We start from the raw sequence: 23,570 nt of genomic DNA, 5'->3' as shown, positions 1-23,570 counted from the left end.
TTGATTGCAAATAATGTTTTATAGGATTATAATATGATTATAATGTGCACGCATGCTGTTTGTCGTTGCAGCCTTTGAGAACGTCCACTTTTGGACATACATAAACCTCCCCCTGCTCCCAAAGATTTCTATAACGTGCATTAAATGCTATATTATCTACTGTACTAATAAATCAATGATTGATACCTAGCATACCCGGAACTTGCAAGGTTTCCCGATACCATTCAATATAAAATGAGTGTCTGTAGATTTCTAAATCCAGCTTCCATCGAAAATTCCTGGAATAGGACGATTGTGAAAGGCGATAAACATACAGACTCGGCATTGCATCAAAGGCTATATAAATTGACTTCTCTTAATAACTTAATAGGATTTACAGTGAATGGCTTCTGGAAGTAGATAAAGTTGGGAATTTTGTAGCGTGATTGGATTAAAGGAAAGTAGCGTTTACAGTTGCCACTTTCGTGATCCTGTTTTGACTGAGTAATTAGATGTTTGGGTAGGTTTTATAGAATGTGAAGTAGTGGCGTTTTTATTGAGAGATCTAATTATGTTCTGCTATTTTCTGGATCTTCTTGGTTAAATAGTGTTCAGATAGCACTAGATTTTGTGAAATATAGAGTACAGGGCAGTTAGATTCAGACATCTAATTGCAAGTTGGCATTATTTCGAAGTGTTTTAAATGGATAAAAAAGTTGTTTTGTGAAATAGGGACAGTTTAATTGCGATAACTTTTTATATTCATTCTCATATTTTTTTGTAGTGAAATGCTTTATAGGTTAGATTCAGCCTAAGATTATCTTTAGATTCATATTTATTTAAGCTCCTTACTGAAATACAATAAGCAGTCAACCATCCGTTTCCATTTTCTACTGAAGACTTCAATATGAAGATCTCATGGATACGTACCTATTATAAAAGAAAAGACATACCTAATCATTAATTCGATCTTAATTAATTAAAGTTAATTTATATACAAACCAAAATAGAAAATAATATATTCCGATGAACTTTATGAAACTGACTTGCACCAGGTGGCCAGGACACAGGAGATTGATTGCGAAGTTAATCAATCACAATGGAGAACCCATCAATTTTTGTTTATGCGTGAGTTAAGTAATTGTTGGAAAATGGAAATATTCAAAATAATCCTTAATTATATTAAATAGAAAAAAAAGAAAGTGTGTGCCGAGCACACGTGCTAGAAGTGAAACTTCTTTAGCAAGATTCAAAGATTCCAAAATCGTCGCCTCCATGACGTGACGGCATTGCCATGACGCGACTTTGAAATTTTACTATCATATCATAAAAACTGTAATATTTTTGCATAAGCATTTTAAATTTAAGAAGCATGTTAACGAACTGCTAAATTATAACATCTTGAAAAACTAGGCGAATGAATTCTAAAAGTTTCCAAAGTGCAAAATACTTTTAGGCATTATTGTATTACTGTGGTATTATGAAATGATTTAAAACCATACTCCACAGTGATAGAGCTTACTTGCAAATAACACTATACTTATTGTGTTCACCAGTAAAATTTAGGTTATTGCGAAGTAATCTCGAACCGTACTCTCTTAAAAGCCCCTCTGATTGGTTCGTTATCGAGATGTTATCGCAGCCTCTCAGCCAGACTATATATAATTAAGTCGATCTAAATGTTCGCTGTGAATTTTGCAATTTGAATATCAAATTTAAATTCCAATTTCGCTATTTATTCGTTAATTTAGAATAACAAAAGAATAAACAAAACATGGAGAGAGGATGGAAATGGTGTTATTACTTCACTTCGGCTGTGAGCGCTGATAAAATTTTCTGTAGGATTCATATTGCAATACATATTATGTTATTTAGTTTCCCTGTTTTACCTCTATTTGGTAATAAATAAATATATAATATTAATAATCTAAGGAACCAGCGTAAATCAGTAAAACCAGTGTAAAATTGATAGAATAACATACAGTGGTCGTTCTTCCTTATTTTTATTTCAAGTGAAAAGTCTTTTAGAAAAATATAGGTATATATCCGTTTTGAAAATATTTTACAACAACGAGTTGTTCTGTAAACTTATACATTATGGGCTATTTACTAAATACCTTTAAATAAATAAGATAAACAGCGAAGGTTTGTGTATCTACGTATTTTTATATGCAAGGAGTGTCATCTCTGAAGAAAGCCAATGTATCTACATAAAATATTACTACTTTATTTTAAAAATAGCATCCTAAAGGATCTTATCATTATTACCCAAGATATAGGTTTAAATCATTATTTAGAGTGCTCTATCTCGAGTAGAATTTTCTGTAGGAGCTATAGGTACCTACTGTATATCGTTTAATTGAAAGTTAAACTTTGCATGACATTACGCACAATAGTTATGAACGAGTTTTGAAGAACAGCATATGAGCTCATAAGTTTATCTCATGCTTAAATCTTCAAAACTACGTGAAGTATGAATATATACCTATAGATACTTTTTTTAATAGACAGAGTTGTTCTCGAGGAAAGTTTTAGACTTTAGTGTATAATAATTTGTTAATTTTTCTACAAAGCGGGCGAAGCCGCGCGCGGAATGCTAGCTAGCAATATAACTTGAAATATTATTTTACAGAAAACTAGCTTTCCGCCCGCGGCTTCGCCCGCTTTGTGCTTTAAACTATCCTATCTCTCAAGTTGGATCGAACTGCACATGGTGTGCGAATTTTATTATAATCGGTTAAGTGGTTTAGGAGTCCATTGAGGACAAACATTGTGACACGAGATTTATATATATTAGATTTACTAAAAATTAAACTACTGTAGCGAAAAGACAGCTATGATATATAATAGTACCTATATCGTAGCCAGTAGGTAGCATCAACTATCAAGAAAGAAAATAAATAAAGAAACATTAAACAGAAAGAATTCATCTTGATCCCAACGTACATTATTCATCAACAATTAATACCAAAGTAATAAAAAAAAAGTTCGGATAAAGCATAAGGGCTTTAATCGTTTTAAATATTTTAGAACATGAACGAGAAAAGATTGTTATAATTTCGCAATTTTCTTGTTAAAGACCTTCAGAATTCACATCAATAATTAATCGTGTCGTTTTGTAGTAGCCTCTTCCATCCTTCTAAAATATATGAATTATATTTTCGGCGTTTAAATTGTATACTTACTTACGAAATTAAGATGAAAATAAATTGATAATTATTTCAACTTCGATATCGTAAATAATTCGTAAATAATTTCAGTGATTAGTCATTATCTCAAAATTAGTAGAATCAAATGACTGCTTTGTGAATGTCAAAAGTTTCTAGAATTGTGTCTATTAAAAATGATAAATGATTATACTTACATATATTATATATAGTTCAGGATACATCGCCCATTTTTGCAAGTGACTACTATCAAGCTGATTTTCCGTTTGTAGCTTTATTTTGATGAGACACCGAATAATTTCGTGTACGAAACTCTCGATTGTGGTAGCTAACAGAGATAACAACGATAAAATTTTTTGATTTGATGGTTCTCAAATATTTATAACGCAATTTGTAGGACAATATGTCTGTTGAATTATATAAACATTAACTAAGTGAAAACAAAAAAATCAGCTTGTTAGTAATCATTTATGATGACCTCGTTATCGATACACTTTGGAAAGGGGGACTCTTTGAACCAACCATAGTTATGGTAGGACAAATATTTTTTCGAATAATTTAGGTAATTATCTTGAGATTGAACAAAAAAAAAATTCAGTTAGTAATAAATATTTGAGAACCATCAAATCAAAAAATTTTAACCTTGTTATCTCTGTTAGCTACCACAATCGAGACTTTCATACACGAAATTATTGGGCATCTCATCAAAATAAAGCTACAAACGGAAAATTAGCTTGATAGTAGTCACTTGCAAAAATGGGCGATGTATCCTGAACTAATAAGCTTATTTCCTAATAGGTATAATTAAAAATTGCTATTGTCATTTCAACTAAAAGTCTTTACAACAGGTTTTTTTTTTTATTTTTTACAAATACTATCAAAAATTACTGGACCAATTTCAAAAAATATTTTGTCTTCAGAAAACAGGAAGCGTTATCAAATCAAATAGTAGGCTATCATAGCCTACTATTTGATATACATAGCCTGGCTATGTATAATGTTTTTTCTAGCCCAAACGATGCCGGGCCCATTAATAGTGTGTTTAGATACAGCCCTGCCTAGCTTATTACCGCAAAATTTCCTTGACCCACAAAACAAACAAGTTCAGGACAAACATGAATTTTACATTGTACCCATAGCTTAGCAACTTCTACGAGCAAATGTTTTCAAAGTATGATAAAGTTTAGAACAATAACTTGGGGTTCATTCATGTCGCTTTCATAGTGAAGTTTAATGAAATTCTGTAAAGAGCTTTCGGCCATTACGTAGTGGACAGGATGTTTAACTAGATATTTATTTAAGCGTTTTAGGATTATGTCGTAATAATCTATACTTAATATTATGAAGCTGAAGAGTTTGTTTGTTTGTTTGAGCGCGCTAATCTCGAGAACTACTTGTCCGATTTGAAAAATTCTTTCGGTATTAGATAGCCCATTTATCGAGGAAGGCTATAGGCTGTATATCATCACGCTAAGACCAACAGGAGCGGAGCAATGCGGGTGAAACCACGGGGAAAAGCTAGTGTGTTGTATGTGTGGTTTTACTTGCGATTTTTTTGGGTAGGTACCTATATTCATCATATTAAAAGGTGTCTTCGATACTTTTGAAAGGGTAAGTCAGTCTCAATTATGACTAAGAAAAAGTTGCTTAAATATGGACAAATGGAAATAGAGAGGTACTAAAAACAAAGAGCTATAAGGCACAGACAAACTTTACGTTGCAAAACATACCTACAACGGCTGATAATACCTAACTGATGATAGCTAACGCATTGTTTACAACTTTCTTATTAAAATCGTTGAACCCAATAAACGGGAAACGAATTTTCAAAAGAAAATTTCGCCCAATTTAACAGGAATGTCATAATGTAGCCTTGTAGGGTCTAAAACAAAGTCTCTTTCCGCCGTCAGTGTCTGTATGCTTAGATCTTTAAAATTACTCAACAGATTTTGATGGTGGTTTTTTTATAGATGAGTGATTCGGAAGGGTTTAGTATACAATTTATAAAGTTTTAGAAACAGCAGGTAAAGCCCCGCGCATAAAGCTAGTGAATAAAATGCACACAATTTCGAGAGCTTAAAGTTTTGAATAATGCACAGTTGGAGTTCAAAGGGACTACTGTTCTATGGAAATGAATAAATTGTATGTCCGTTTGTGCATTGAGCAGAGCACGTTCCCTTTTTGTGCTATTCGCATGAGTTCAGGATACATTTTAGAATTTATTCCTTTATGTAATCCTTTGGTAGAAGCCGGTTATTTAAATAATGATAATAATTATGTGTGTGTTTGTTATATGTATATTTAACACTTTGAAAGATTAATATAATAAAAAGATAAAAAAAATGTTGTGTGGTTTTATGAAACCACGGTAAAAGTGAAACTTTTTTTCACAATATAGACATTTAACTAAAAATAAATTATCGTATTTGTACGATAATTATCGTACGTATCGTACACATACCAAAAAGTTTGAGACGATGTAATAAAAGTTTCACTTTAAAAATAAGATAAAATAAAGGAAGCAGCTTGGTTGTTTAACGCATGCTGCTTCTTTCCTTTAAGTAAGGAATAATTTTCAAGGAAACATTGTGGTTTTAAATTAGCACACAAAGACAGTATAATATGTTTTTGTCTCGTGGTTTTAAATGGCAAACAAAAAATTTGAATTTTTAAAACGGTCAGGAAATGACGCATTTCGTCAATAAGGCTGGTTGCAGAGCTTAACCGACCATCAGTGCGTACGTCAGTCGCGCTTGTCATATGTATGGAAATTCATAAAACCGTTCATAGCTAGACCGACCATACGCACGCGTATTGTCATGCGCATTAGTGTCATAGTCATACAATTGTTGATGCGTATCGTCAGGACCGACGGTACGCACTGACGCGGACGGTCGGTCAAGCTCTGCAACCAGCCTAAGACCCGACAAACATAAGATACGAATATTTTACATGGAAATATAGATAATAGAAAACTAGGTAGTTAGCTGTTTTATCTGCATTACTCCGCTCCTTAATAGGTGTTTTGTCGTGATAATATATAGCCTGCCTAAATGAATCGGCTATCTAACACTAAAATAATTTTTAAAAAGGAGCTGTAGTTCTTGAGATAAATACTTTCAACAATATAAACGAACTCTTCAGCTTTATAATATTCGTAAAGATAATTATAGTATTGAATAGTATAGGTATTATTTACAGGCACTGTATTTCAGTAGCTTGGTAAAGTCTTATCCCATTTAATCATGAAGAAAATAGTAGGGTCCATTAAAGTATCTTACTGTAGCTTACTAGTACATCTTATCCCGTTTAATCGTGCATATAAATAATTGAACATCCAATACAGAACGTATAAGACCCCTGCCATCTATACCTATAGGTGCAATTAGGCTTGGTGGAGCACATTTTGAAAGCCATATCTATTCAATTATCAGCCAATACGGTTAGAAGGCAGACTGTTATATGGACTTGGGTGCATGTAATAGTCCGTCTGATTTTATGTATCTATGATCGCGTAAGGGTTCCTGTCTTAGAGCATTAAACCAGTCGGTAATGCTCTAAGGTCCCTGTAGATGGCAAGTTAGGATATAATATGGTAGTAATACTACCTAGTATATAGGTTAGTATGGCTAAGTATTCTCATGATATAGTTTTAAAACTTGAGTTTAGCAAAAGTCTTAACATATTTTTATAGATATTTAGCAGATATCTGAACAATTTTTGCATCCAGAGGTTCAGGAAAACTGCTGTTTTTCAGAATTCTTCATTAATCCAGGTACAAAAGTGCTTTAAGAAGGTCTTAAGAAGCTACTGACAGAATAAGATTAAGGAAGATATGTCTCGCATCTCTGCATGCTTTAACAATAACTTGTAAGCATTTTTTTTCTTTTTGTGACGAAGCATGGCTCTTATAAAAACATATAGGTAAGTATGTGTTCTCTGAAACCTCTGGGCTCTGCCTGATACCTCTATACTAGATTATAGTAGTCTGTAGTACCTAGTGTACACATACATTTTTCTTTATTAGTTTTCACAGCTAGAGAAAAAGATTGCGGCTCAAATAGAAATAAATAATGTTTTAGCAAAACACGAAAACATCAACAATCATTAATCTTTACGTCAAAAGCGCTTAGGGCCAGAAAATGCCAGAAAATAACCTCACATTTTGTTCGTTCAAAAATGATTTCAATAAACTTTGTTTTGTTTTAAATATAAATATTTTTGAGCCATAAAATATGTGTATTTACGTCATTCATTATATCCAAGTGTCTGTCTGTTGGCATTAAAATATTTTCTGTTTTCCTCTACGCTATTATTTTTGCCCGCGTTTTTTTTTTTAATAACTTGACGTTTGCAGATTCACAGAACATTTTATTCCTAAACTAAAATTACCTATTCAATGTTTTAGCCCCTTATTTAAAAACAAACACCAAAAATATGCTGAATTTATATTGATTATTCTAAAACAATCAAAATTAGTCCAGCAGATAAGCAGAGTTTATATTTTAACTACATCAATAAGAAAGATTTAATATATCGTTTATTTAACTTACATCACTGGTCTATTAAACTCTTTTATCGTTTGTACCAAGTTTGTACGGTTATTCAAGGAAATAAATGCAACCTCTTTGACAATGAGAATATAGTTACTGAATAACAATATCAATCATCAATGAGATACGTGATATAAAATACGCATGATTGAATTACGTTCTGCGGTATTGTGTTATACTAATCTTTATTTGTATTTCTATAAATAAACGAATAATAAATCTTATAACTTACTTGCTGTGCCCTACGGTTTTACCCGCATTGCTCCGCTTTATTGGTCTTAGCGTGATGAAATTATATTCTATAGCCTTCCTCGATAAATGGACTATCTAACACTAAGAATTTATCAAAAATCTCTTCAGAGTTTATAATATTATTATAGATTGTTTATAAAGGGAATCATTTAATAATATGATTATTCAAAGCGAGAGCCGTCGATCCATCTTAATAGATATTTAATGCCGAGCCGATATTCGAATTTCGAAACTTCACAAATTTAAAAGAGAAAGATTTCATACCGGCCAGTTTCAATGTTGCCATTGTTGATAACAATTGGGTATAATTTTCAATACATTTTGGTTTAAGAATTATTCAGTATGCGTGTTATATTGAGCATAATAGTTATTAAAACGTATATATATAGTGTTAAATGCAAGATAGTTAACTAATAAACCTCTGATAATCCTCAACATGAAGCTCTAAGTTTCGTAAAGTAGGTTACTTTCTCAGCTATTTCTATCGACTAAGTTCTGAACTTCAGCGTCATATACATTAAGGTTTTAATTTTCCATTAAAGCTTATAGCTAGTACATTGCAGAACGTAGGGGATAGGGAAAATTAAATTTTAGATACGGCACTCAAATCGATTAATGTTCGCACTACGTAACACCACTTACGCTTGCTTCGTACATTCGAGTACTTTACATTGCAATAATATAGAGAATATTGTAAAGTTCATCAAATATGAAATATCAAAAACTCTAAGGAAATTGAAATGTCCAAACTAATATTATAGGTACATGGGATAGTATGTCTGTTTGTCTTCCAAGGCTAAACTTCAACAATAATTTGGTGTAATGTACAGCAATAGTTTAACGTGGTTTAGTCGACGGGTGAAACCGCGTAGCACATTTGTACATCAAATACTTCTGCTAAATAAAAGTACTTATATGTACAATACATATGTGTGTGTGTTGCCAATGAAATACCACAGACCTCAATACTTGCACATGCGTTGCCATGACGAGAAGAAACGGGATGTGTAAGTTTAGGGTCGATATCGCATTCCGCCCCCAATCTAATATATAAAAATCAATGCCACTTTTCGTTGTAATTCCATAACTCGAGAACGGCTGAACCGATTTCGATAATTATTTTTTTATTATATTCCTTGAAGTACGAGGATGGTTCTTATGTAGAGAAAACGTTAATATGTACCACGGGCGAAGCCGGGGCGGACCGCTAGTAATCGTATAAAATGCGATAACGCATTGCGAATCTTTGTATTATGTCAGTATAACCACCACCTTTTTTGATTAATCTTATATTCGACCAACTACTTGTATAATGGTGGGATTAAGAATGTAACATTGTAATTAATAATTTAACAAAATAAGTATAACACTTTTATAAAACTTATTTTATTAAAGTGTAACAATTTAAATTTATAATGTAACCACGATAAAAATGTAATAAGTGTGAGAATAAAGAGACATCTCTCGTTGTTCGTACAATTAAATATCACCCCTGTCAAACCGTGAAGTACCCAAGGTGCAAACGTAATCTATTTTGAAATACTTATTATTCCTAAAAGAAATCCACAATTATTAAATAATTCACACATGCCCATAAATCCATTCAATACATACAAAAGAAAATTAGGATAATCGAAAATGTAATCCAAGAAATTACGTGCCTTTAGAAAGTGACAACCCTAGTTACTAGTACGTGAGATCACGGTGTCGCAGCCCTACTTGATAACCAAGTCCGACCCTCTCTCTATAGCATTTAGGTAATTGGTATAAATCTTGACAAGCATCTCAGTCGCGGATATATAGAATCATTTCCTAATATTCTTTGCTTCCAGAATAGTAACTGTAAATAAGATGTAGAGAATACAGATATAATTAGGATTTTCGTATTGTACCTATATATAACATAAGGTTTTATGTATCTTTATATAATTAAGGTTTCAGCAACAAAGACGAAGTTTTAAGATTTTATAATGAAGAACATTAAAATAATATTTATGTATTAGCACTCATAAACTATATTAAAAGCACTTAACCATATTTTATTGCTTTCAGAGTTTCCAACGTCCGAGTTTTAATATAAAACATGAAATTTCAATCAATTTAATGTATAGGTACCTACCTATGAAATTTATTAACTTTTTTATGTCATATTTACTATTAAATTTTTCATAATTTTTCAGTTTTTTATTTCACATTCACATAATATTATAGGTACGTAAGTACTATATTTTCGCATTCTTAAATTCGCATTAGTTTCATATTTGGCTTATTTTATACAATTTTAGCGCATATGTACATAGGTACATATGATTTAATGTAACTGTATAAATTTAAATTAGCATCTAAACAATTAAAATAAATTAAATCATACAAACCATAGGTTCCGATACAACGTGCAATCCAATCCCATAAACAGTTAACATTATCACTAGCATATCCACTTGGCATCACTCGCTATCACAAAATTATCACAAAACAAAACACAAAAAGTCAATACGCACACGCGTAATATGGCAATACAAAATCATTGTTTCATTGACAATTTAAAAAAAGAACGTATATTTAATCTGTAATTGGCGCGATTAAATGACGGATCATTTTTTTTTATTTTAGCAAGGAATGGCTTTGGAACGTGTGCATACAGCAAGCACGCTTGCGCGTTCGCTTTGGTAATTTCTGACTGAGTGACGGAGAGGGCATCTGATCTTGTCGTGGGGTGGCGCGTGCGTAGAGGGACGCTTTATTTATTATGTTTTAATAATTACAGGGCGCTAGTTACGTATAATGTAATTAACAGCAATTTTCACCGATTACAGTCGCTGTAAACGTTTTTGAGTATCATGCAGGTTTCATGTCACTTGCAATTTTCCTGTTATGAAAAGTGGCTAATTGGTTCGACGACCGCTTAGCACGCGTAGAATTTTAGCTTGTAAATAAGTTTGCGGTTTTGCTATATAATTATGTCGATACTTTTTTGTATCGAATATAGTTTAAAAATTTATTGTACAGAAAGTTGATAATTATTAATTACTTAATATGTTGATTATATATTGGTTTTGGTTATAAAGCTTTATTTTATAACTATACTTTACTTTCATTACTGAAAACAATTCCACCCTCAATTATCACAAAAAATCACGTCAAAATAATAAGAATGTAGGCAGTAGATCAAATTAGTGCTGCTGTGAGGGATATCTGATAGAGTAGGAAAAAAATATTTTAATATACCTAGCTATTTAGTTATTTACATATTATTTATAATGCTAGGAAAAAGCTCACTATGCGTTGTAGTCACAGACCATAGTAAAGGATCCACATACCTAGATAATTATCTTTTTACAAAAGAAGTAAACCGCCTTCAATTCGTGAGAAATAATACAAACAGATGGATTTAGAACCATTTTTTGAAGTCATTTAAATAAGTTAAGCGCGGACGTCGGTTCAAAGCGACGAGAGTATTGGACGATTGGTTTACTGCGAACCACCATATGGAACCACCCCACGAGCGGATCGAGCGAAGCGAATGAAGCTAGCGAAGCCGCCGAAGCTAGCTTGCCGTGGCAGTGATCGCCGATCGGTGTGTCATAATCGAAATCAAGATTTATCAAAAGGTGAAATGCACGCGTTTTTATATAATATATCGATATTTTATACCTATTATGGTAAATTAAAGTCTATAATCAGCAGTTTGTATCAATGCAAATGCCATCTGTGGTGAAGAATAAAATTATTATTTACGTTATCTTGAAAGGACGAAGTAAGTTTAAATTTGGAAAAGATTGGAAAGGATTTCACCACAGACTAATAATAATATACTACGTATTTCACAGATATTATGTAGGTACATCGTTAGTAAAACCCATTGACCTGAATAAAATGAATGTAGGTTGATAGTTTTTTTTACTACTAAATGATATTATTTATGTTTAATTAATTGACATTTCGTGATGCAAAACCTCACGGGAAATAGTACTTTTTACCTATAAAAGCTTTTGCCACAACTCCACAAGTGTGTGACAACGTGACAACCTAATAAGTTATACATCTAATATATAAAAATCAATGCCACTTTTCGTTGTAATTCCATAACTCGAGAACGGCTGAACCGATTTCGATAATTCTTTTTTTATTATATTCCTTGAAGTACGAGGATGGTTCTTATGTAGAGAAAACGTTAATATGTACCACGGGCGAAGCCGGGGCGGACCGCTAGTAATATTATAATAACAGAAAGTTTATGCGGATGGATGCTATGATTATTGTTAGTTCTCTTATCTTTATCTCGCGAAAGTTCACCGAAAAATTAATAAAAAAACAGCATGTGTGCCGAACACACGTGTCAGTATAATATGTGTACTGCGAAACTTTTTTGGCAATATTCAAAGATACCAAAATCGTCGCGTTACTCCATGTATTGACGGTATTGCCATGACGCGACCTTGATATTTTACTCTCAACGAACAGAATCTCGATCGAAAACTGGATCTAAGTAGGTACGTCGAATTTTGATAATTATTACTAATTATTACTTACCGGTCTGGGTATAAAATTCGAATTGATTGCAAAGTGAAAATTCAAGATCGAAATAGAATCAAAATCGAAACTATAATCAAGATCGAATCAATTTGGTGGTATCTTTTTCTAATGTTTAATTTAAGGTGGTATCCGTTTACCGATAAAGTATCCAATCCACCCGATCATAATATTATTATAATATTATCCGATCCTAATTAATACTTTTTACAAATTTAAGATAAGCGGCATCTATGATACTATTTAGTTAACTTATTCAGTGTTGCAATTTTAAAAATATATTAAAATTGCCTCTTTTCTCCTGAATAATATAAGGTATTATAATATTATTAGGTTTTATTAATACAATATAAATAAAACAATATTGTTGTTTAGCGGTATGAAATATTAATATTTTAATTTAAGTTTCAAATTATTTTCTTACTTCTCGTTTTGAATCTGTTGAATATCTTTTATCTATGGTAATATACTTGACAGATTTGACTGACGTTTCAAGCACTCGCCGAATCTGTCTTTTTGTTTCGGCCATTTTAGCCGAAAGTCTGGTGTTCTGTTAGAGTTACGTATCCGTACGTAACTTGTAGATCACATAAATAAACTTTATACAAGATGGTGCAGAAGAAGGTAAAAACCATGTGCGTTTTATTAATACTATTATTTCCGTCGGTTATTTTAGTAAAAACGGGAAAAGTGGCGTGCTGATAGTTCTCACCGCAGTGTATGTTTTCGTTGGTAACATGTTTATAACAATGTATTTTTGTGCTTCTACACAAATATTTGATACATACTAGTTCAAATTAAATGCCAGTGATACCTAAAAGTGGAAAAGTGCAACGTAAAACTTTCGGAAGCATACATAACCTCCACCTAAACCATGATGTTAACAATCCAATGATTGCTATGACTACACCTTAATTATCACCAAGATCTCTGAGGCTAAAGATTATAAAGTTTAACTGTATATGTTTCTGCATTTTAGTCAATGAGTAGTTTGTTTTCAGCCCAAGAAGAAGGTCGGAAAGAAGGTAGCGGCCGCTCCTTTGGTCGTTAAGAAAGTTGAACCCAAAAAGATTGTGAACCCTCTCTTCGAGAAGAGGACAAAGAACTTTGCTATTGGTGAGTGAAACGTTTTATTTAATTTGTTTAATAATAAATTACTATGGACCAATGTGATGATCAAAACAAACACCTGAAAAGCCATGTGGGTTTTTTAATACGAGCTTTTTAACACTGATAATGGTCCAATACTACTATATATTATCATTAATATAATCATTCAAATAATGCGTTTATTATTTTCTCAATATTGCAATAGTTACAGCTAAATCATAAAAATCAAACTAAACTTAATATTTAGTGTGTAAATGTTAACGAGATGTTCAATATCTATAAATGTGTCATTGCATTTGTGTCATCTTTCATAATGGGTTGTTATATTTTAATTTTATACAAGAATTCATCTATAAATAGGTTTCATTAAAACTTTATTGAAATTATTGCTCAGTTATACTTGTAATTTATTTACCTACTATAAAAAGTTTCGTTGTAAAGTTGATTATCAAGTACCCTGTCCCAAGGCCAGGACATCCAGCCAACTCGTGACCTCTCCCGTTTCGTGCGATGGCCCAAATACATCCGCATCCAGCGGCAGAAGGCGGTGCTCCAGCGCCGTCTCAAAGTGCCACCTCCCATCAACCAGTTCACCCAGACTTTGGATAAGACCACAGGTTTGTGCGATGTTATTTAATGTATAAGAGAAGTTTATAGTAATCATTATAATTAAGTTAAATCAGAAAGAATATAGTTTGGCCGTCCGTTGTTGTGGATGTTGTTTTACCCATTTTTAGATTTCAGATGAATTTGTGGATTTCAATAATAAGTTACCAATATAGTTTTATATTGACATAAAATAGAAACTGGCTTAATTCTTGTTGTTAGCCATTTGGATAATTGAAAACGTTATCCATCAAACATGTGTAAATCGTAATATGTGTACAAAATGTTAGCGAGTTAGTTTCTGTAACATGATTAAGACATTTAAGATAGAAATGTGTAAAACAATATTCAAATTATGAATAGGGCACATTAAATGATGATCCATAAATGCAACGATGAATCTCTATGATTATCAACAAAACAATACGAGCTTTTTAACTCTGAACAAGCATTTAACTAAATCATTTTACACTTATACATAACTACATTTACAAATAAGTATAACGTTGTTACAGCTAAGGGTCTATTCAAGATCTTGGAGAAATACAGGCCTGAGACTGAAGCAGTCAGGAAAGAAAGATTAAGGAAGGCTGCTGAGGCTAAGGTATTGTATTTCACTTTATATTTCATTGAAGTAAATATTTTTTTTTTTATAGTTAATAGATGAGACAAAAAAAAATTTTAGTAGTTAATGGTTAAATATGATTAAATGGATTTAAATTATATAATAGGACTATTTCTCTAAAACAAGCATTCATATTTCTAATTTGGCTAAATACTGAAGTAAAACTAAGGCTTTTGGCTTTAGATACAATAAAAATAAACAATATTTAACATACATTTCATTAATATTAAGAATAAAGTGGAATAAATAAATACATAAAACATTTGTTTCATAATTTTCTAAACTACAACCAAACAAAATTTGTCTCATCAACGCTAAACAAAATGATGCATAAAACAATTCAGACAGCCATGAAGACCCCTAACCACCAAGATCTCTGAGAACCCTCACACCAAGCCAACTACACACATATTCTAGAACTTTCCTAACAACAATTAATTTATAGGTTGCCAAGAAAGACGAGCCGCCAGCGAAGAGGCCCAACACAATCAGGTCGGGCACCAACACAGTCACCAAGCTGGTTGAGAAGAAGAAGGCACAGTTGGTGGTCATCGCACACGACGTTGATCCTATTGAGGTGGGTTCTTGAAATCTTGTTATTTATTAAAGGTACATTTCAGTTGTTGTTAAGATAAATAATATACTAAGTAATAACATATAAAACTACAATAAATGCTAAAGTTTGTGCAGATCTTTGCTATTCTTTCACACAATTGTTACCTAAATAGATTTTTTTCTTTAATGCTTTAGGTTTCTTTCTGATATTAAGAAAGGCCATGAAACCTTATTCATTGATTAAATTCAAATAATTTAGTGTAAAATATAAGAAAGTACATAATGCAATTTTTCATTTGAGCTAGGAAAAGTAGTGTGCAACATTTAAAAAAAAAAACTTATTAATAACTACAGCTGCAGGTATCCACTGCTGTCAATCTTCAAATCAAATATTGCATTGCTATTATGTATAATATATATTCCAATTTTCGTCTATTCATTCAAATCTATTCAGTAGTGTTCTAGCTTGATTTGGTTAAGAAACATTTATCCAAACAGGTAGTTTATTTCACTAGAAAATAGATCTAATAAACCACTTCATACAATGATGTTAGAATTTCTTCACCTGAGCGACTTGTGCTTGTCACAAGCTGCATGAAGCCAATTGACTCTGAGTAAACCCTCCGTACACTATTTTCACACAAAAAAAAAACCTAAAAATTAAAATTAATACATTTACATAATATTTCAGCTGGTACTCTTCCTGCCCGCTCTCTGCCGTAAGATGGGCGTCCCATACTGTATTGTTAAGGGCAAATCTCGCCTGGGAGCCCTTGTACACCGCAAGACTTGCACATGCTTAGCGCTCACACATGTAAGTATTGTTTTGAACCACATTTTTATATTAAACAACTATATTTTAGTACTAGCAGTAGTAGTCTATTTTCTACTCCAAAAGGGTATGAAAGTTCTGATAACAATTGAAGTGAAACTTCTTTATCGGGGTTGGAAAAAAATTTAGTGTAACATTTTTTCGTTACGCGTGACATTTTTCCGGTACGCGCCATCTTTTTCTTATACCCTACCCTACCACGCGACGTATTTCTGTAAAGTTGCATATAGTAAATTATTTTTTGAAAAATAAGGTCATAAAGAAGTTTCACTTCTTACGTGTGTACACTGGTACACTCACACATTTTTTTTTATAACAATATTATAACATTATAAATTCACAGAAATATGTTTGGTTTTATGTTTTTCTAGTGAACATAATATGACCAAAGCTTTTCCGTGTTTTAAAGTTTGAATATTGTTTATAGTTTTAAAATTATTAAAATAATAATTAACATATAGAATGGTATATAATGATGATGTATTTGCTATCTGAATGCCATGAGGTCAACCTTTCTACCACCAATATAGAAATATCTGAATATGCCATCTCTATGAAGTAATTTTCCTGTAAATAATTCAATTCTTACATTTGGGACTGTTAACAATACTGTTGTTTTGAATTATTCAAATTGATAAAGAATACCTTAGTTTTTTTTCTCTATGCGAGTATTACAATACATTTAGATTAAAAAAGCTTTAAATGGGTTTTAAAGCAGTTTACGAATCTCTGTGCGAAACATCGACTTAATAATTATTAAATCGCGTTTTAAAACTGTTACCATCCTTTTTTCTAAAGGAGTAACTACCCTTTTTTATTTTTTTTTATAGTGGGGAAATCTTCCAAAGATACCCACGGAAAGGAATATATATATTATTTGAACTTACACTTTATATTTCTAATATTCTTCTTTCACCATTTTTTTTTTTTTTTATATATCACGAAGCGCATGGTATTATTTACAGTATATTAACACTATAAACTATCTTCAGGTGGAATCCGGAGACCGTGCAGCGTTCTCCAAGGTGGTTGAGGCCATCAGGACCAACTTCAACGAGCGTTATGAAGAGCTCCGCAAGCACTGGGGCGGTGGTGTGCTCGGCAACAAGTCGAACGCCCGTATCGCCAAACTGGAGAAGGCTAAAGCTAGGGAGATAGCGCAGAAGCAGGGCTAGGCCAATAAATAATTATGTATAGTGCTGTGTTTTATTTAACCCTAGAACTAGAGTGTGTTATGGGCAGTGTTGGGCGAGCAAAAGCTATAATTATAGTGTAGAGGGCCTAATGCCGGTTGCAGACCGAAGACTAAGCTATTCCAAAGCTAAGCTAGGCTAAGCCAAACTAAGCTAAGATAGAAATAAATGGCTGCACACAAAGAGCTAAGCCAAAGCTCAGTTAGTGTTGCGGAGTTCAATTAGACGGACGACGAAGGGCGTGCGGGGAAGGCGGGAAGGAGATAGCTCGCGGACAATACCTAGCTGCGCATTGACATACACAACTAACATAACTTCGTATATTTTAGTTAACTCACATAGCTTAGTTCACATAGTTTGCGGTCTGCACTCAAGTATGGAAAACTGCGTCAGCTATGCGAGCTAAGCTAAGCGTAGCTCGTCTGCAACCCGCATAAGGGCGGCCATACACGGATCGCTTCAAGCAGTTGAGATCGACTGCTTGAAGCCGCGACAGCGCGGTGAACTATAGACATTCATTCACTGCCGTACACGGACTGCTCGAGCTCGAGCAAAAAATTAAAGTTTGTCACATAAAAATTCATATATAATCTCTCTCTTGCGTCGTAAAAGACAAGACACATTTTTAAAATATTATGTTTGTGACGGGAAATAGGGTCGAGTTCGTGCTTGCGATGCTTCAAATAACAAAGTAAAAAGTTTTCAGTAAACTATAAAATTATTGCCAACTGAATATGCAGCTTTATTTCATTTTGTGTATGACGCCATCTAGCGATGGATAGTAGAACTAGTTTACCAAACGATTTTAAATCAACGCCCTCTAGTGGATTCCATGAAATAAGAAATGTTCATCCGGACGGTTTTTGTAATTTCAAATTTGTTCAAAAATAATGCTAGATGGTGTTAATTATTTTCCATACGAATCTATTATTTTAACTTACATGTAACACGCTACATGTTAAAATATAAAAAAAACTTTGTTTAAAAATCTTTATTACAATATTCATAAGCAAATTAATTACAATACCAGATACCGCGCAAATGAAAAAAAAGCCTGTTTTCAAAATACATAAATAAAAATTCATGAATATTGTTATAGTAAAATGTATAGGTAACTGTTTACATTATTCGTAACTTTACTTTTAGGTAGGTATAAAAAATGCATAAAATCAAACACCAAGTCATAAAACATTCACAGTTTATTTTGCAATATGCTATTTTAGTGGAATTTGCAAAAAATGTATTATACCAAAGTGTTAAAATTAATCCTAGGTATTATTTATTCACACCTTTATAAATTTAATATACCTAAGAAGTCCAGGATATATCAAAATAAAAAAAAAAAATTCAGTATCAGTTACAGCATGCAACTGCGTCAAAGTGGATATGCAAGGATCTCTAAGTCTAGGAAGAGATGTTATTGAGACGCTGTCTCGTTTCTTAGGACAAAATTACTTAGCCAAATACTCCAGAAGATCCCTTACTCCAATACGGGAAGAAGATACAATCACAGATATGGTAAAATCGTCATTAATCTGCCGCGAATTAAAGTTTTGTCGCGACGATCTCAGAAAATTTATTGACGAATACGTTGTGATCCAAGCTAAGGCTGTACAAAATATCCTTGCCGCGTTACTCGGTGATCAATTCATCATTAGTGAATATGAAAATCAGTTAAAACTAGAATTAGAACATATAAGAAGAATCCTAAAACACGCTGACAAAAGGGTAAGCGATGAAAACCTAACCGAAGCTTGGATAAACGCAGTTAAAAAGATCTGTAGTAAATTCCAAGAAATAGGGACGAGTGTCGCATCTGAAATTTTGCAGGTTGACAAAAAGAAACTAAATAAGCAGCTCAATCAGAAGCTAATTTTAGCCACAATCATTGTTGAAATGAGGTACTTGAATAAACTCTGTGTAGATAATAACATTTGCGTTGAGAATTATGAATGTACAGTGGGTTTAACTACCATATTGGAGCATTTTAAAACAATGAACGAGACGAAAGTTCGTCTATTCATAAGATATTTCTATGAAGCACTGTATGATACTTTGTTTTATACGTGTTTAGCTGAAAGTACAGCTCATGAGTTCCAAGTTGTATTAAATGATATGACATATTCTGATAATGTTCCAACTAAAGAAGTGCTTTCTGCTATTCAGACAATCGTAGCTGCTAGACTGGATTTTATAAAATCGAATAAAGATGAGAAATTATCCCACGACGCCCTACTTCTTCACGCGATTCTGTCTGACATGGACCATTTTTACGGTCACAAATCGAATCCTTTTGGTGTGTTTCTGAATTATTTCTTCGAATGGACGGTAAGGGATGAAATCTATTTGAGTAAGCATATGAGGCAGGTTTTGAATGAAATTGGAAAGGAATTAATTACGGTATCGGACGATTTGTTGTTGAAACTTGTGAGCGAAGTCAGGGTGTTTTTGGAGATAACAGTAGATCCAGAGAAGTAAGTTGAATAAAGAGTATGTAATTCGCCGTGTTTTCTATAATGTAAATTGTATATTATAAGTATATACCTACTATTTAAACAATATAATAATACTAGCTTCCGCCCGCGGCTTCGCCCGAGTTTTCAAAGAAAAACCCTCATAGTTTCCGTTCCCGTGGGATTTCCGGGATAAAATCTATCCTATGTGTTAATCCAAGTTACCCTCTATATGTGTGCTAAAATTTCATTGTAATCGGTTCTGTAGTATTTGCGTGAATGAGTAACAAACACACATACATCCTCACAAACTTTCGCATTTATAATTATTAGTAAGTAGGAAGGATAGGATGTACCTATACCTACCGTGTAAACTCAGAAGTCAGAATATTAGTATCGTTAAATGCCTCATTTTCTTTAAAAATACGAGATATAAATATTATTTATTTTCCATTTATTTAAAAATAATCGTATAGTACTGAACATACCTACTTAATAAATAAGTTATTCCCTATGAAATTGGCGATGACACAACACTATATGAATATTCCGCTTCCTAAAAGTGTAGTGCAGCGAGTCTCATTAAATTTGCATGTACCACGCTCTCAGAAATACGATCGATACACGATATAGCATTCATAAAGGTTCGTAAAGCGAATGAGGAATATACGAAGCAAAACCATCTTCACTTGCATTACTATTAGGAGAAAATATTTTTAGGCATTCTTTCCTAGGAATCAAGGCTTTAGTTTTTTAAATCGATTAAAAAAACAGCATTCAAAATAGATTCTTTATAAAAAATATTTTTGTGGGATTCAGACGTTTCCACAAAACCCACTCAAGAAATCGCTGAGTTAGAACTATTTCCCCGACCCGGAAGAAATTTAATGGTCCCGTTTATTTTAGTATTGTAGTGTTTAAAGTACAAAAAAATATTTAGAGTAGAGCCATGTTCTATATAAAATATTTTTAATTCTATGAAACAAAGGTAGATAAGACAGATATGTATATTATAAATGCGAAAGTTCTAGAAGATGGATGGGTTGTTACAAAATTAGCTAATCGGCTTTAGAAGAACACAAAGATAGATTTTTAAATGAATAGAAATAGACTAATGTCCGAATTTGCTCATAGAGTATTGTCTGGATATTGTGTAGATCGACCGAACGGCCAGTACAAATGAAAGTAAATATAAAATACAGTTTGTATGTATGTTCGCTAACGACATAAGTAATATTCGCCTCGCATACACGTTCCAACATAAATCAGATTACAATTTCTAACGTGCAAGCTTTTCCGGTGAACAGAAATAAAGGTCGCATCTCAGTGAACACTGATAATAATAATATATTTTTTTCGCTGTCTATATGTCTATAAATTTATAATAAGGTTACTACTTAACTATATGCAAAAAATACAAAATTTGAAGTAATTCAGACGTTTTGGAAGTATTGAATGACGCAGAGTTGTGTACCATAATAATAACCATCACAACATAACAAATAAGAGCTTTCTTTCCAAACAACATTTTCGATTAAAATTCACACAACCATAAAATTATTAGCCAAGGAGATATTTTACAACATTTGTCACTTACAAGACAAATTTATTTAAACTTACATGATGATGAAGAGGCGATGAATACATTTACTTAGTTATCATAACATCAAATTATATGAACGACAAGCTTTATCCTTGTCAATAGAGGGAATACAGAGATATGCCCCTGAGAGGGAACCATTTGTAACAGAAATAGTGGTCTCTTTATCAATAATGTTATTTCCAATGAAATAAAATCGTTGACACGGAGTATAACTTTGTATTTTTCGAACAATAGAATGGAATACAAATACGAATATTTGTTTAAGAATTTTCTTTTCGATTGAAGTAAATATCAACAAGTATAATTTAAGTTGACTAAATTTTCACCTTCAAAAAGATCCAGTATTTTATGAAAATGTCTGTTTCCTATTTCTATGAGGCCTACTACTATATTAAATTTAAAGGTGAGTTGGGACTGCTAATCAAACCGTCCAAAGTAGGGTAGACTGGGTACGGTTGAAACAATTTCACTTATAACGGCCATAACTTTGCTGTTTATAACCCGAGCGATGAAAAATATATGTTAAATAAAAGAGCATGTATCTGTCTACTAATAGCCGCTATGATTTTAGTTCCATGTTTATTATTTTTTATAGTAGATCAAATTAAAAAAATAAATCCGATTTGTTTCAACCGTCCCCATACCAGGGGCGGTTGAAACAGTGATTGGGGTCAGTTGAAAAATATGCGAATAATACAAAATATAGCATTAAAATATGTTTTATTGATTGTTTATTTTAAATCTAACAATAATTAAGTAACTCTATTACAATAAGGTCTGCTCTCTAAATATGGTGACATACAAACAAGACAGAAGTACCTACTCCTCATCTTCTGATGATATCTCTTCTTGTATTTTTTTATTTTTTGCTTCTTCGATGTTACTTTTACATTTTCCTCCATCAAATGTCTTCCTTTTTCGTCAATCCAATCGCTTGTTCACTTGCTTAGCTCTAGTTCGTTTCAATATTAATTCTTGCTCTTTTCTTATCTCTTCCTTATCTGGTGTGTCAGTGAAAAGTGTAAACTTTCTGAGTTTTTGCCCTCTATTATTATACCTTCTATTGTTATATCCTCTATTATATCCCATTTTTTTATTTTCTTGCTCGCCAGAGTCATCTCGCATTCGAATTTACCTTAGAAGCGAATAATTGTGCTTCTCTGCCACTTTTCGCAATGATCTCCGGTTTTCACTTCCTCATACACGTCTTTGTACTTTGAAAAGTATATTTATCTTCCCGAAATCTCTTTAACACGTACAATTGGCATCTAAAAATACAAAAAATAATTAAAACAATGTTTCAACCGTACCCAAAAAAAATGTTTCAACCGTCCCCAACTCCTACTTTAGGTAAAATACAGTTATAGTAATTGTAACAACAATGATACACAAAAACTAGTCACAATGTCATATTCCACAAGATTCACTTCAAACAAAAACGCACACTTAATACTGTCACTAAAATAGATACGCCAATAATTGGAAAAATCTTCAAGCAAAAATACTTACTTTTGGTCATAAAAACACAATAGGGTCTTATAAAATCAGCTGAAGCGCGCGGAGATCGACGCAACATTGTGGTTCGTGTTTAGAACAGTTGTACGCTTCATTTTCCCCTTGGACCCCTAACCCCCCCACCAACGGTTTGCGAGATATTCGTGTTGTTTCAACCGTCCTTTGTTTCAATCGTACCCAGTCTACCCTAATATGTGCCGTCATTTCTTATTTTCAGCATTATCTTTTCTACAGTTGGACCCTACTGAAAAGATGCTAAAAAGTTGATAAAAAAGGCTTTATCTTATTTTATTAACATGTACAGCCATAGGTAAGTGTTTATATAAACTCAAACTCTTTAACCGATTTTTTTTAATATTTAAAAATAAAAACGTATTCCTATGTAGGTAGTATATATCCTTATAAACACAAGCGGGATCGGGAGAAACGGCTTGTTAAAAACTAATTACTTAATCTTAAAGCTTAGTACACAATCCTTTGAAATTGAACTGAGCTTATAAAAGTGTCGTAAGCCGCTTTAACTTGGCAAAGTTAGCAAGTGATTGCGACTTACGTAAGACAACCTTGTTGGATAAGTTCAAAATTAAGAAGAAA

At 32.5% G+C, this 23,570-nt stretch overlaps 3 protein-coding genes and 1 long non-coding RNA gene across 5 annotated transcripts in view; 2 read left to right on the top strand and 2 right to left on the bottom strand.

The window, feature by feature from the left end:
- The window catches only part of LOC123705317, a 76,362-nt gene extending 65,753 nt beyond the window's left edge, over positions 1–10,609 (bottom strand). For both annotated transcript variants that reach the window (XM_045654057.1, XM_045654066.1), the window contains exon 1: positions 10,327–10,609. Coding sequence is in view for 1 of the 2 variants with exons in the window: in XM_045654066.1 (XP_045510022.1) it covers positions 10,327–10,399 (73 nt within the window). In the remaining variant the exon portion in view is untranslated. The remainder of the gene's footprint in view (positions 1–10,326) is intronic.
- Positions 10,610–12,966: 2,357 nt separating this feature from the next.
- On the top strand, positions 12,967–17,408 carry LOC123705310 (60S ribosomal protein L7a). Its single transcript, XM_045654047.1, has 7 exons — positions 12,967–13,108; positions 13,486–13,600; positions 14,062–14,211; positions 14,716–14,804; positions 15,271–15,402; positions 16,072–16,194; positions 17,205–17,408. The coding sequence occupies exons 1-7, from the start codon at positions 13,094–13,096 to the stop codon at positions 17,385–17,387; spliced, it is 807 nt and encodes a 268-aa protein (XP_045510003.1). The 5' UTR covers positions 12,967–13,093; the 3' UTR covers positions 17,388–17,408.
- Positions 17,409–18,608: 1,200 nt separating this feature from the next.
- Positions 18,609–19,920, top strand: LOC123705298. The gene is made up of 2 exons (XM_045654037.1): positions 18,609–18,677; positions 18,757–19,920. The coding sequence occupies exons 1-2, from the start codon at positions 18,644–18,646 to the stop codon at positions 19,881–19,883; spliced, it is 1,161 nt and encodes a 386-aa protein (XP_045509993.1). The 5' UTR covers positions 18,609–18,643; the 3' UTR covers positions 19,884–19,920.
- A 2,244-nt stretch (positions 19,921–22,164) lies between these two features.
- LOC123705294 lies at positions 22,165–23,156 on the bottom strand. The gene is made up of 2 exons (XR_006753293.1): positions 22,971–23,156; positions 22,165–22,729 (listed from the first exon to the last, which is right to left on the bottom strand). It is a non-coding gene; the product is annotated as an uncharacterized LOC123705294 (long non-coding RNA).
- Positions 23,157–23,570: the final 414 nt, after the last annotated feature.

Source organism: Colias croceus, chromosome 2 (assembly GCF_905220415.1).
Source record: "Colias croceus chromosome 2, ilColCroc2.1".
Classification (NCBI taxonomy): domain Eukaryota; kingdom Metazoa; phylum Arthropoda; class Insecta; order Lepidoptera; family Pieridae; genus Colias; species Colias croceus.
The sequence above is the reverse complement of the archived record's forward strand: the minus strand, read 5'-3'. Positions and strand labels throughout refer to the sequence as shown.

Excerpts from the sequence above, each read along its gene's own strand:
- LOC123705310 (XM_045654047.1), top strand. Across the intron at positions 14,212-14,715 it reads GACTTTGGATAAGACCACAG|CTAAGGGTCTATTCAAGATC; the intron begins GTTTGTGCGATG and ends ACGTTGTTACAG. Across the intron at positions 16,195-17,204 it reads CATGCTTAGCGCTCACACAT|GTGGAATCCGGAGACCGTGC; the intron begins GTAAGTATTGTT and ends AACTATCTTCAG.
- LOC123705298 (XM_045654037.1), top strand. The coding sequence starts at position 18,644 with ATGTATTATACCAAAGTGTTAAAATTAATCCTAG. Across the intron at positions 18,678-18,756 it reads AGTGTTAAAATTAATCCTAG|TATCAGTTACAGCATGCAAC; the intron begins GTATTATTTATT and ends AAAAAAATTCAG.